We start from the raw sequence: 14,347 nt of genomic DNA, 5'->3' as shown, positions 1-14,347 counted from the left end.
TACTTAAAAAAAAAACATTTTTTGAAAAATAACATTTCATGAAATAACTAAAAAAGTGTAAACTCTAGCCATTTTTTCCCCTTTATAGTTTATTTGCCTAAGCATGACTTTCATCCACATACCATACTATAAACCGCCCATTTGCGAGAGATGACTTGTCATTTCAATAGGCATAGGCTACAGACTAAAATCTGGGTTTATGATTGTAATTACATTTTGCCATGGTTTGCTTAGATAAAGGCAGGTAGCCTATAGCTGCTGATAGGCCTACATCTCATTTCAGATAGTCTACAGTAGCCTAGACAAGATGTAGGCAATATGTAAACTAAACAATTTAGCAGCTTGCTTAGTTAAAATTAACAGACTCATTAAATCAACATGAACAGGTAGGTGATTTAGAGGTAAGAAATGCTTGTGTTTCCCAATAGCCTGTTGTAATAAGCTACGAAGGATGGGGTCATCATTTTAATCACTGAATTAAATATTAATAATATGTACAGTAGCAGTCAAAAGTTTGGACACACACCTTTTTCTTTATTTCTACGATTTTCTACATTGTAGAATAATAGTGAAGACATCAAAACTATGAAATAACGAGCTTCATGAGGTAGTCACCTGGAATGCATTTCAATTAACATGTGTGCCTTGTTAAAAGTTCATTTGTGGAATTTCTTTCCTTCTTGATGCGTTTGAGCCAATCAGTTGTGTTGTGACAAAGTAGGGGTGGTATACAGAAGATAGCCCTATTTGGTAAAAGACCAAGTCCATATTATGGCAAGAACAGCTCAAATAAGCAAAGAGAAACAACAGTCCATCATTACTTTAAGACATGAAGGTCAGTCAATTCGGAAAATGTCTTCAAGTGCAGTCGCAAAAACCATCAAGCACTCAAACTGACTCTCATGAGGACCGTCACAGGAATGGAAGACCCAGAGTTACGTCTGCTGCAGAGGATAAGTTCCTTAGAGTTAACTGAACCTCAGATTACAGCCCAAATAAATGCTTCACAGAGTTCAAGTAACAGACACATCTCAACATCAACTGTTCAGAGGAGACTGCGTGAATCAGGCCTTCATGGTCGAATTGCTGCAAAGAAACCACTACTAAAGGTCACCAATAATAAGAAGAGACTTGCTTGGACCAAGAAAAACGAGCAATGGAAATTAGTCCTGTGGAATTCTGTCCTTTGGTCTGATGAGTCCAAATTTGAGATTTCTAGTTCCAACCGCTGTGTCTTTGTGAGACGCAGAGCAGGTGAAAGAATGATCTCTGCATGTGTGGTTCCCACCGTGAAGCATGGAGAAGGTGTGATGGTGTAGGGGTACTTTGCTGGTGACACTGTCTGTGATTTATTTAGAATTCAAGGCACACTTAACCAGCATGGCTACCACAGCATATTGTAGCGATACGCCATCCCATCTGGTTTGCTCTTAGTGGGACTATCATTTGTTTTTCAACAGGACAATGACCCAAACCCCACCCCCAGGCTGTGTAAGGGCTATTTGACCAGGAGGGAGAGCAATGGAGTACTGCACCAAGAGTGTGAAAAGCTGTCATCAAAGCAAGGGCTGGCTACTTTGAAGAATCTAAAATCTATATGATTCCAAATCTATATGATTCCATTCCATTCCATTCCACATCTAAAATCTACATGATCACATGTGTTATTTCATAGTTTTTCTGTCTTTTTTTGGTTACTACATGATTCCATATGCGTTATTTCATAAATTTGATGTCTTCACTATTATTGTACAATGTAGAAAATAGTAGAAATAAAGAAAAACCCTTGAATGAATATGTGTCCTAACTTTTGACTGGTACTGTATATGCTGAATATGTTTATTTTTAGCCTAATCTTACTACTGTTACCATCACTCTAATGCGTTCTAACAACTGATGGGAAATTTTGATAGAGCTTTGATGACTTCTAATTTAATTTACTAAACATGTCCATTAATAATTGCATAACAACACATGTTTCCAACAACAATAAACTGAAGTTATAGGCTATTTATTAAATGGTTTTGCCAGCTCCAGGTAGGCTACACAAGGGCACATTTATTTGCAATGACCATTTTTTATTGTTTTGGTAGCATCACATTCCGTGATGTTTTTGGTAGTTAAGTTTTATCCAATCGCTGTGACTCCCGAACGGACTCGGGAGAGGCGAAGGTCGAGAGCTATGCGTCCTCTGAAACAAGACCCCGCCTATGACCAGTGATATCATCACTTCAAAATATTTATTGTATCAAATGGTAGCCTAAAGTAGACTACAATGGCATATCAATTAATAGACTACTTGATGGCCAAGAGGCAAATGTATCATTCTCCACATTTAATGTCAGTTTCATATAGTACTTTTCTTCATAAAAGAACCACGCTCATTTCACATTTCCACTCAGGCAGCCCCCGAGACACAATAACTGAGCATACGTAAAACACTTCCCTTGATAACGTTTTCTTTTAGCAAAGTTAACCACCTCCGTGCGAATTAATGTAACCACCTCCGACTGATTTTTTAGAGAAATGCCATGGCGGCCGCGGTGAAACTTAGAAATAGCTCAATATCCCGCAAACCACGACCAATACATTTTCAACGCGACATCGTTTTAAAAGTATCCCAATTTACTAGAAAACGATGTACATGGCAACCCTGTATCTGTGCTACAGCTCTACGTCACCGTTCGATCATAAGTGGAACGCCGCCACCTTGCGCAACCACAAACTGTTGTCTACGACCGCCATCTCCCGGATTTATACCATACGTTCATGCATAAACAATTGGTTCCGTTCAATGTTGTACGGTTGACTACTAGATGGTGCAAAAGAGCCATCCTTTTTATTCTGACACGCTTGCTCGCACACAAACCCCATGACAAGCAGCCGGGTTCAAGAGAAATAAATCAGCCCGTTTCCAGCCTAGTGGCTCAACTGTTAACACGGGTCAAAGTTATCCCGGAATAAGGACAGCACGCATGTGCCGTCAACCCGGATGTAGAATTTGTACGATACGCTTCCCATATTTGATTATTTTATGTGACATTGTTGCTAACTGTGTCAAAAATAGAACACGTAGTCCTTTTGTGGCACGCTTGAACCGGTCTAGACCGGGATAGACAGAAGTGTGGCGTGAACTGTCACAGCTGACAGCAGTGGTAGGTCTACTGAAGCTTGGCAGTACTGTAAGCATAACAAACCTTGGTTTTGAGGCTGTAGGCTCCGATTTTGTTATTACTTTAGTTGAATGCTTCATAATACGATTTAAATAATATTTGCCTACAAATCATGTATTAGCTAATTCAGGTTAGGCCTAAATAATAGGGAATAGGATAGCCTGTACTAGCAGGTTTATTAGCTTTCAGCCAAACTCGGGCGAATGCTTGGCTATCACTACTTTGCTTGGAGAGAAAAAACACTGAGTTTTGTTTTGATTTCCATAGAAAATATAACCCAGAAGACCTGTCATCTCTCAAAGTGGCGTCTAGAATGGACTTCCGCGGTAGAAAGTATGAGCGGGGCAGCAACTGGTCCGACCCAGAGGTGGCCGAACTCCTCCAGCTGTGGTCAGATGAGTCGGTCCAACTCGAGCTGGAAAGTTGCCTCCGAAATCAACATGTATTTAACCGAATAGCGGACGTCCTGCGGGAGAACGGTATCTATCGCACTGGCGACCAGTGCAGGGAGAAGATAAAAAAGATGAAGCTGGAGTACCGCCGCATTAAGGACAACCACAGGATGATACGCGGCGGGAGGTCGTGGAAGTTTTATGACGTTATGGACCGGGTCTTAACGAACCGACCGGCCATATCCTACTCCTCATTGGGCGGTGCCGTTATAGCCCACCAAGTCCTCCAGAGCCCGCCTAGTGGGGCAGACGCATACATCCATGGTCTGCCAGGTGGTGCCTTTGGTTCCACTGCTTCGGGCGGGTTCTTGTTTGGTCATCCGCCCAGGCTGGGGGAGCTGCTTGAGATCAAATGTGAGCATGCAGAGTCCGAGGACGGATTGCTGAACTCCGATGCTGCGCCCCCAGAGCTACTGTACCATACCGGGTCTGGAGATGAGCATGACACTGATGGGAAATCTGCCGGGCTGGACCAAGAGGATCCGGTCGAGATTGCGAGAGGAGAGCGCACGACGTGCGCGCGATTCTCTCCTTCAGGTTGGCTAAAAATGCCTCTTGCCCTGTATAATTTTGCATGGATATTCATTCGGTACTTTTATTAAAAGTGAGGGTATGAGTTACAACTATTATGTTGTAGTCCCAACACTTGGTACACTGTATCATTGCGCAATTCGAACTGAACTTTGTCCTTGCAAAAACACACTACATGATTACACTTTGATTTGTGCATATATCAATGAATCAATCAATCAATCAATTTAGTTATAAAGTCCTTCTTACACCAGCTGATGTCACAAAGTTTCTGTACAGAAACCCAGCCTAAAACCCCAAACAGCAAGCAATGGGTGTCTAGGAAAAACTCCCTAGAAAGGCTGGAACCTAGGAAGAAACTTAGAGAGGAACCAGGCTATGAGGGGTGGCCAGTACTCTTCTGGCTGTGCCGGGTGGAGATTATAACAGAACATGGCCAAGATGTTCAAATGTTCATAGATGACCAGCAGGGTCAGATATTCATACACTCCTCTGCCTATGTATTTATTTGTACAGTGAAGATGAGTACATTTGGCCCTATATTCCAGCATTTTGGATTTGAGATCAAATGTTTTCTATGAGGCAAATGTACAGAATGTCACCTTTTATTTGAGGGTATTTTCATACCAATGGAGGCTCCTCAGAGGAGGTCCTCCCATCCACCTCAGTAAATAAAAAAGAAAATGAAAAAGTGCAACATGAAAAAAAATCTCCTTTTTAGATAAAATAAAAGGTAGACTAGTGGTTAGAGCATTGGTCCAGTAACTGGAAGGTTGCTGGATCGAATGCCCGAGCTGACACAGTAGTAATCTGTTGTTCTGCACCTGAGCAAGGTATTTAACCCACTGTTTCCCGGGTGCCGAAGACGTGGATGTCGATTAAGGCAGCCCCCAGCACCTCTCTGATTCAGAGGGGTTGGGTTAAATGCGGGAGACACATTTCAGTTGAATACATTCAGTTGGACAACTGATTAGGTAGCCCCCTTTCCCAATACTAAATATATTCACATCCCCAAATAATTTATTAAAACACACTGTTTTGCGATGGTCTACAGTAGCCTCAACAGCACTCTGTAGGGTAGCATCATGGTGTAGCCGGAGGACAGCTAGTTTCCATCCTCCTCTGGGTACATTGACTTCAATATAAAACCTAGGAGGCTTGTGGTTCTAACCCCTTGACTTACACATTAATTACGACAACTTCCGGAGGATGTCCTCCAACCTGTCAGCATGAACTGGCATGTTGTCCACCCTATCTAATTATCAGAGAATTAATCTGGTACTGAAAGCATTAGCTAGCTAGCACTACAGTGCATAAACTGTGGTGAGTAGTTGAGAAAGATGATAGTTGAACAGTTTTGAACAAAAATGAAAGAGAAGCGAGAGAGAGCTATATTTTGTTGTATTTTGTTTTCACTTCCACTTAGATAGCGAATGCAGCTTAGCATACTCAAACACCCGGCTCAAACAGAGAGGGATGCTATGTTGGCTAGCTGGCTATGGCTATCCAACAATGGAACTCTACCAAGTCAAGGTAAGCTTTAGATTTTTTTCATTTATTGACACCAGTACCTGCCAGTGTAACTGCTAAACTGCTTGCTGACTGTACACCGTACTGTATTATTTTAGCAGGTTTACTAACGCGTTAGTTCTAGTAGCTATGTTGACGATGACGTTAGCGAATATGGTGACAACGATGTAGGCTGTGTGTAGCGGTTAGCACTTATGATATAAAGTTTTGGCTTGGAAATGTTTTTTCGCCTGGTCACAGATAGCTGATGTGTTGTGCACTGAAGTCCACAAGCGAAGGTAAAATGTGAGAGGAGGAGAGCACTTTCGATGCGAGAAGGAATTATACTGTTTGTATGTGGGTATTATGAAAGGGAACTCTTTGCGTGTGATCAGGGGTTTATTCATTCCACCAATTATGTTGAATAACGTTTCTTGAACGAAACGGGAATAAACATAACTGAATTTGTCCAACAGAAACTCTAGTTTGCAACTGTTGGACAAATTATTACACCCTAGATCAGCTAGATGCAGTCAAGAGTGTTGAAGGTGGTATTGTCACCGTGATTACTCCAATTTTTCTCTCGACCTGTGCACCTACGTTGTAAACTTTCGTTCATAGGCTAGGTTGTAGCAACCTCATGATGGGTATAGGGAAAATTTGAGTATCGTGTAGTAGCCTAAACCTATCGATGTTACACTAAGCTGGTTGAATAGAATATGAATGAAAGTCATCTAATATGCTATAATAGAAATAAGGCCATGCTCATGAAAAAAAGTATCGTCCTCCATCACCTTAAACGGCACCGACTGCCACTGCTTCATTCATATCTGTTTTACCGTTTAGAAGTAAAATCACTTTATGTATCTAGTCCACTCATTTGAATATATATTTTTTTCTTCATAAGTGTTCGGACATATTCACTTATAGTGTATTAAAGTTGTCAAAAGTTTAGTATCTGGTCCCATATTCTTCGCAATCAATGACTATATCAAGCGTGTGACTGCATTTGCAGTTTTGTATCTTTTGCCCAATAGGAACTGAATGGGTGAATAATATATTTGTGTAATTTTGGACCCATTTTATTGTAAATAAGAATAGAAGATGTCTCTGAACACTTCTACATTAATATGGATGCTACCATGATTATGTATAATCGTAAATTAATTGTGAATAATAATGATGAGTGAGAAAGTTAGAGACACAAAGATCATGCTAACCTCTCACCATGAGGCTACAATAACAGGGGAGGTTAGCATTTTTTAGGAGTTATGATCTTTGTTCCTCTGTAACTTTCTCACTCATCATTATTCAGGATTCCTTCATGATTATCCAATATAAATAAAAGTGACTCCAAAATGACAAGAGTCCCAAGCTTGAAGAGTCCCAAGGAATATGGGACCACATACTGGGACCACATACTAAACTTTGGACTACTTTAATATACATGTAACTGAATTTGTCTAGATACTTATGACACCTTCAAATTTCTAAACTGAAATAGATATGTATGAAAATACCCTCAAATAAAAGGTGACATTCTGTACTGTTGACTCATGAGACATTTGATCCCAAATCCCAAATATTGTAGTTCAGAGACAAATTAAAGTTTTAGCTTCACTGTCTAAATACATTTGTAGGGGAGTGTACGTGTAAGTATGGATTTAATAAGCAAAATACGTTTTTGTGATCTATTATCCCTTCTTCCCTCTTCTCTCCTCTCTCTCTTTCCGTCTTCAGGTTTCAGTGATCAGAACCAGGCTGGGTCCTCAGGCACAGGGGCCTCCATTGCTGGTCCTGATGGCCGGGACACAGGGAACCAGCGTGACCCAGAGGGTTCCCGACCTGCAGCCCCTGTGAGGCAGAGGAAGCGTCGGCGTGCAGGTAGAGGGGCTGGTGGGGGAGGAGGGGGTGGATGTGGGGGCCGGGGGCCCCTGGACGAGGCCCTGGTCAGCTTCCTAAGCTGGCAGCGGTCTGCCGAGGAGCGGCTCATCTCCCTGGAGGAGGCACGGCTGGAGAGGGAGGCGCAGGCGGAGGAGAGGCGGGAGCAGAAGGAGGAGAGGAGGGCGGAGCAGGAAAGACAGCATGAGCTCCGTCTGTTCAGCATGTTCACTGGGGCCCTGGCCGCTGTTAGACAGACTGCCCCTACTGCTCCACCGTTTGCTCCTACTTTCTCTACTGACTCAACTGTACCCTCTGCCACTTCTGGACACACCGCTATACTTAACGCCCTATCTGCCCCAGCTACTTCGTCTGTCCCATTTGGCTGTCCTGCCCCAACTACAGAACCACCACCATCCATCCCAGCCTGTTGCCCCACTAAACCTGAGAGCATACTGGCCACACTAAGTGGTGCAGAGACCCCTGGCCACAGTGTGTACCTGTCTCGCCGTGGCAACTCCATTAGACAGCACCAGGGCATTCTACAGGAGGGCTACACCCAGTACCACGCTGACAAATACCAGCACACTGACAACCCCAATGTGAGTCTCCAACACTGCTGCTGCTCCGCATGTTGAGAACAGTTGTTCCAGACCTGTGTGTGGTGTCATACCACTTGTCATGTCACTTTGTGGCAAATGTTTCTGTAAAAAGTGCTAGACAAATAACAATTGATAGATTGACTGAAAGATAGATTGATAGATTTTGATGTCTCTCATCTCCAGGGCATCATCAACATGGGCACCAGTGAGAACAAGCTGTGCTATGATCTGCTGCACAAACGGGTGAGAGAGGGGGAAGAAACAGGAGAAAATAGGGGAGGGAGAGTGGTTCATGTGGTTGCTCCACGTTGCTAATCACTGACTTTGTCAATCAGAATGATATATTATTTATAGTTAGTGATGTGTCTGTTGGATAATGTGGTTCTGTACTTACTGTAACTATATTGCATTACACTCCAATGGAATGTAACCATTCTCTCTCCGTCCATAAATCAAAACCCTTTTTGTGCCCCTGCCTCCCTGCCACAGATGACCCAGCCTGACATGCTTCATATCGACCCAGCCTTGCTGCAGTATCCTGACTGGAAAGGCCACCGCTTGTAAGCAGTTACCTTGTATGAGCACTTCATATGTCATGTGGAAAAGGATGGTTATGGTACATGTATTCGTTAGAGATAATTGAAGTTCAATTCAATAACATTTTTATTACATACAAGAAAGATGTTGATTACGGCAGCGATACAGATAAGGATGATGAGGATGTTAATGATGATGGTGATGATATCCCCTCTTTAGTCTGAGAGAAGAGGTGTCCAGGTTCCTGTCCCACTACTGTGGTTCGCCCAGGCCACTGAGAGCAGACAATGTGAGTGAAGTGAGCTCGCCTCAGCCCTTAGTAGTACTGTATAATGGCTCTAGTCTAGTGTATAATCCTGGCCATTATGGAATAAGGCTGTGATTGCTGGATTCATCTATGGGTGTGAATAGTTAAATTATGAAGAATGTTTTTACTCATAAAGCTAGTGTTTTATTTGTGTGTGTGTGTGTGTTCAGGTTGTGGTGATGAATGGCTGTGGCTCCCTCTTCTCATCCATAGCCGCAGTGCTTTGTGACCCGGAAGGTTAGTTCAACTCCGTAGACTCAAGAAGTATGTCCAGTCATTTCACCTATGTCTCACATATTATAGTTTTAAATATCATCCATGCCTTGTCAAACTGTGTAAGAGATGGTGTTTAATTCATCGATTTCAGTGGTTGAATTTAATTTAATATTGTGAGGTTTATCCTGACAATGTGTCTGTGTGTGTGTTAGATGCAATCCTCATTCCAACTCCATTCTATGGAGTGATCACTGAGGATGTGCATCTGTACAGCGGTGTTCGGCTCTTCCATGTTCATCTCGACTGTGAGGTAGGTCTCCTTTCTTAACGTAATACACCCTATACCATAATATCACTCTGTGTTGTATTGTTGTAAATGTTATTTGATGGCTCCATTTTCTGGGCAATATATTTTCTAAAGTGCTTTTTGTGTGTGCTTTTAGCCTAGTGGCAGTGGCAGTCGGCCGTTCCACCTCACTGTGGACAAACTGGAGGAAGCTATGAGGAAGGCGATTAGCGAGGTTGACCCCCCCCCCAAAAAAACAGAATAGTTATCCATTGATAAAACGAAGATACAGGTACTTGAATGTTTCATTGGTGTAACTGTCCCTTGGTGTGGCCCTGTCTGTCAGGGGTTGAATGTGCGGGCCATGGTCCTGGTGAACCCCCATAACCCCCTGGCTGATGTCTACTCCCCTCAAGAGATGACTGGCTTTCTGGAGTTTGCCAAGAGGTGAGTTTTGTCCTCATATCATATTTCCATATTGTGCCATATATTTTCCCCTCTTGCGCATATAACGCTGAGTATTATGACTGTAGTTGTATTTTAAAGTGCAGCTAAGGGCTGAGGATTCTCCCAGAACCATTGGTTGTAGTCTGTGGTTCACTCAGCATTAGCACCCTCTACAGACCTCCCTATGCACTGAGCTGCACTGAGCTGTAGTAACCATAAACCAGCCCGTTTGTACAATGCGCTGCTCCCTCCGGCTGCCTACTGATAGAGGCCTTTTAATGCCTGCTTGTATTGCCTTTATATTAAAGAACAGTATACATCATAAAACGGTGCAATAGAAATTCATGATAAATGATTTATCTTTTCCTCTCTGTTCTCTCCATTCCTTCCCCCTGCCTAAGGCATAAGTTGCACGCCATTGTAGATGAGGTGTACATGCTGACAGTGTTTGAAGACACAGTAACCTTCCACAGCGTCCTCAGCATGGACAGGTATGATGCACACAAAATCTGCCTATTAAATGTACACTACCTTTCAAAAGTTTGGGGTCACTTAGAAATGTCCTTGTTTTTGAAAGAAAAGCACTATTTTTGTTCATTAAAATAACATCAAATTGATCAGAAATACAGTGTAGTCATTGTTAATGTTGTAAATTACTATTTTAGCTGGAAACAGATTTCTAATGGAATATCTACATAGGCGTACAGAGGCCCATTATCAGCAACCATCACTCCTGTGTTCCAATGGCATGTTGTGCTAGCTAATCCAAGTTTATCATTCTAAAAGCCTAATTGATCATTAGAAAACCCATTTGCAATTATGTTAGCACAGCGAAAACTATTGTTCTGATTAAAGAAGCAATAAAACTGTCCTTCTTTAGATTAGTTGATTAGTATCTGGAGCATCAGCATTTGTGGGTTTGATTACAGGCTCAAAATGGCCAGAATCAAATAACTTTCTTCTGAAACTCGTCAGTCTATTTTTGTTCTGAGAAATGAAGGCTATTCCATGCGAGAAATTGCCAAGAAACTGAAGATCTCGTACAATCCTCAACTGGAAGCTTCATTAAATAGTACCCGCAAAACACCAGTCTCAACGTCAACAGTGATCAGGGATGCTGGCCTTCTAGGCAGAGTTCCTCTGTCCAGTGTCTATGTTCTTTTGCCCATCTTAATCTTTTATTTTTATTGGCCAGTTTGAGATATGGCTTTTTCTTTGGAACGATGAACTCTATTTAATGAAGCTGCCAGTTGAGGACTTGTGAGGCACCCGTTTCTCAAACTAGACATTCTAATGTACTTGTCCATTTGCTCAGTTGTGCACCGGGGCCTTCCATTCCTCTTTCTATTCTGGTTAGGGCCAGTTTGCGCTCTTTTGTGAAGGGAGTAGTACACAGCGTTGTACAAGATCTTCAGTTTCTTGGCAATTTCTCGCATGGAATAGCCTTAATTTCTCAGAAGAAGAATAGACTGACGAGTTTCAGAAGAAAGTTCTTTGTTTCTGAGCCTGTAATTGATCCCACAAATGCTGATGCTCCAGATACTCAACTAGTCTAAAGATGGCCAGTTTTATTTACTTTATATTTCTAAGTACATTAAAAATGGTGTGCTTACAGCCTGCCGGACCCCCAGAGAACACATGTGATGTGGGGGATGAGCAAGGTAAGAGTTTAAAGTGAGGGTGTGTGTGCGTGCATATGCATGTGTCTGAATGTGTTTGTATGTACATGCTGTTGTGGGAACTATCTGGGGGTTATGTGTTCATCATGTTAGATTGTCCCCTGTCTCCTGTGTGTTGTCCCTGTGCAGGACTTTGCGATGGCAGGAGTGCGTGTGGGCACTGTGTACTCTGATAACAGGGACTTGGTGGAAGCTCTGGATAAACTGGGGATGTTCCATGGTGTCCCTGGTCCCATACAGCACCAGATGGCAATCCTGCTCCAGGACAAAGGTACACACACACACACTAGATGAGAGGACATACCATCCAAGTAGGGAGTTCAATCTACCTGTGTTCTACTCTGTAGATTGGATCAATGGGAAGTTTCTTCCAGAGAACAGGCTGAGAATGCAGGCAGCTCACAGGTACATGACAGGGGAGCTACAGAGCATGGGAGTCCCCTACCTCCACCGGCCTGCTGGCTTCTACATCTGGGCTGACCTCAGGAAGGTAAGAATACTGAAACAGGTTGGGGTTTACTGCATGGTGTGGAGCTGCTGTTTTGGCTCTTCCTGACATGGTTCCTCCTCTCTCTCTCTTTATTTCTCTTTCTTTCTTTCTCTCTCTCTTGGTCAGTACCTATATGAGCCGTCGTTTGTGGAGGAACTGTCCCTGTGGAGGTGTTTCCTCAGACACAAGGTGGTGCTGAGCTGTGGCCAAGCCTTCCATTGCTCCACTCCCGGCTGGTTCCGCATTGTCTTCACCGACCGACAGCAACACCTTACGCTCGGTACATTCAGATGCTTTTCTCTTCTCATGATAGCGGGGGAGGAAAACAGATATAGGGAGATGTTGATATTTCTTCCTCCTCCCTTTTCGCCCTCTTCTCTCTTCTATCCTGTTTTCCTCTAATTCCCATCTCTTCATCTCAGTATGTCATACAATGACATGAAAACTAAATCAAAGAGATGGTGTTATATGTGGTTGTTGTAGGCATGCAGAGGATCAGGAGGGCCTTGGAGGAGATAGATGGGGCCACATCCACCCTTGACACGGGCACAACCAACGAGGCCACAGAGGAGAAAGGGACAGAGAAGACAACACAGGGGGACACAACAGACGCACACAAACCTCTTGCTGTTAAGTCAACATCCTTGTCCATGAACAGATCATCAGAAGAGCCAGAGGAGAAGGATAATAACATCCCTGATGCCATCCCATTGGTCAGTGAAGATTTTATCTTGCTTGACTGCCAGACGTCCCACCCCGCAGAAAGTCTGGACTCCCTGATTGGTGCCCTGAGGCAACAGATCCACACCTCTGATTGGCTTGAGAAGAACACTCCGGAACTGTCTGCTGGGGAGGACCCAGAGCTTCTGGATGTGTTCAAAGACCTGCTGGACAGAGCCAGAAAGTAGAGGAGAAGAATGGATGGAGAGGAAAGGAGGGGATGGAGAGGAAAGGAGGGGATGGAGAGGAAAGGAGGGGGTGGAGGGGATGGATAGGAAAGGAGGGGATGGAGAGGAAAGGAGGGGATGGAGAGGAAAGGAGGGGATGGAGAGGAAAGGAGGGGATGGAGAGGAAAGGAGGGGATGGAGGGGATGGAGAGGAAAGGAGGGGATGGAGAGGAGAGGAGGGGATAGAGAGGAGGGGATAGAGAGGAGAGGATGGTTAGAGGAGAGGGGAGGTGGAAGGAAAGGACAGGAGGCAAGAAAGGACATCATCATAGGCGACAAAGGTTCCCCAGTTTGTCCACATCAGAATGTCTTAATTTTTTGTTATGAGAGCTGTTCTTCATTATTTCAGCCAGAAGTCAGTGTATCAGGTTGTGCTGTAATCTCTGCAGTTCTGTTCATTGAATGCCAATGTTGACTCAAACGAATATACAGAGTTAAGTTTAAGTCTCTGTCAAATACATTTTATACTTTAGTTATAACTCGTTTTCTGGTTGTACTTTTGTTCTGTAATCCACTTTAATGATTAACCTTGAATATGGTTATATGTTTATGACGTGGTCATCTATAGTACCATTCACGAGCTTTTAAGACAGTTGTTGTTCATACTGTATACATATGTACAGTAAATGGTTCTGAATATTTCACCAAGTCTTAATGTTGATAAATTGGTCAACGTTCAATAAAAGCCTTATTTTTACCACTTGTGGAGAAGTACCGTATGTGGTTTTCCAAATCAATTCTAGTGAAAGCCTAAATACTGTAGACTACATTTTTTAGTTGGTAAATCAAGGAAGTGAAACTCACATTAAATAGTTTTGAAACTCAAATTATTGAAGTATAATGTTGCCTGTTTTTGTTACTGTAGATATTCCAAGGACACAACATAATCTGTTTTTGCCTGCCTTTTGATACATAGTAATTGACCAGTAAAAGTTGCATAGGCTGTTGTTGACAGTTTGGCTCTGGGCTGGTGGGGTTTTTCCAAGATGACCCTGCTCTGGCTGGGGGCTAGAAAAGGAAGCTGGATGTCTTAATTTGAGGTGTGAAACACAAAGTGTTTGTGTGTGTTAATGTGTGTGTGTGTGTGGCGGGGGTATTTCCCCCCCCATGATGATAACCTGTCCTTTGTACACACCTGCAGAGTGAGGGAACAGGGACCAAGCTTTAAAAGTGTCCTCACCCTTCAAAACAGATATAAATGCAGTAAAAAAAAAAAGAAGTTGTTCGACTATTGTCCTTTCACTACCACGGTGATTATGGTAGAGGGAGAGAGAGCTGTTTTCACTTTCC

General features: G+C 43.0%; 1 protein-coding gene across 6 annotated transcripts; it reads left to right on the top strand.

Moving 5' to 3' along the window:
• Positions 1-2,080: 2,080 nt before the first annotated feature.
• Positions 2,081-13,754, top strand: accs (1-aminocyclopropane-1-carboxylate synthase homolog (inactive)). Of its 6 annotated transcripts, none has more exons than XM_021573203.3 (16): positions 2,922-3,155; positions 3,441-4,162; positions 7,406-8,148; positions 8,332-8,391; positions 8,638-8,708; positions 8,905-8,974; positions 9,163-9,229; positions 9,421-9,518; positions 9,652-9,729; positions 9,841-9,941; positions 10,343-10,432; positions 11,557-11,602; positions 11,750-11,891; positions 11,968-12,110; positions 12,237-12,390; positions 12,594-13,754. In XM_021573203.3, the coding sequence occupies exons 2-16, from the start codon at positions 3,487-3,489 to the stop codon at positions 13,016-13,018; spliced, it is 2,964 nt and encodes a 987-aa protein (XP_021428878.3). In that variant the 5' UTR covers positions 2,922-3,155; positions 3,441-3,486; the 3' UTR covers positions 13,019-13,754. The 6 variants fall into 6 exon arrangements, 5 of the variants coding, with proteins under 5 accessions (XP_021428886.3, XP_021428878.3, XP_021428894.3 ...); XM_021573219.3 differs by having other exon boundaries at positions 2,965-3,182; XR_016488561.1 differs by having other exon boundaries at positions 2,081-4,162; positions 11,985-12,110.
• Positions 13,755-14,347: the final 593 nt, after the last annotated feature.

The sequence above is a fragment of the Oncorhynchus mykiss genome, chromosome 2 (genome assembly GCF_057628025.1).
Source record: "Oncorhynchus mykiss isolate SJ-2025 chromosome 2, ASM5762802v1, whole genome shotgun sequence".
NCBI lineage: Eukaryota > Metazoa > Chordata > Actinopteri > Salmoniformes > Salmonidae > Oncorhynchus > Oncorhynchus mykiss.
Note: the sequence above shows the minus strand (reverse complement) of the source record. Positions and strands in the feature narration are given on the sequence as shown.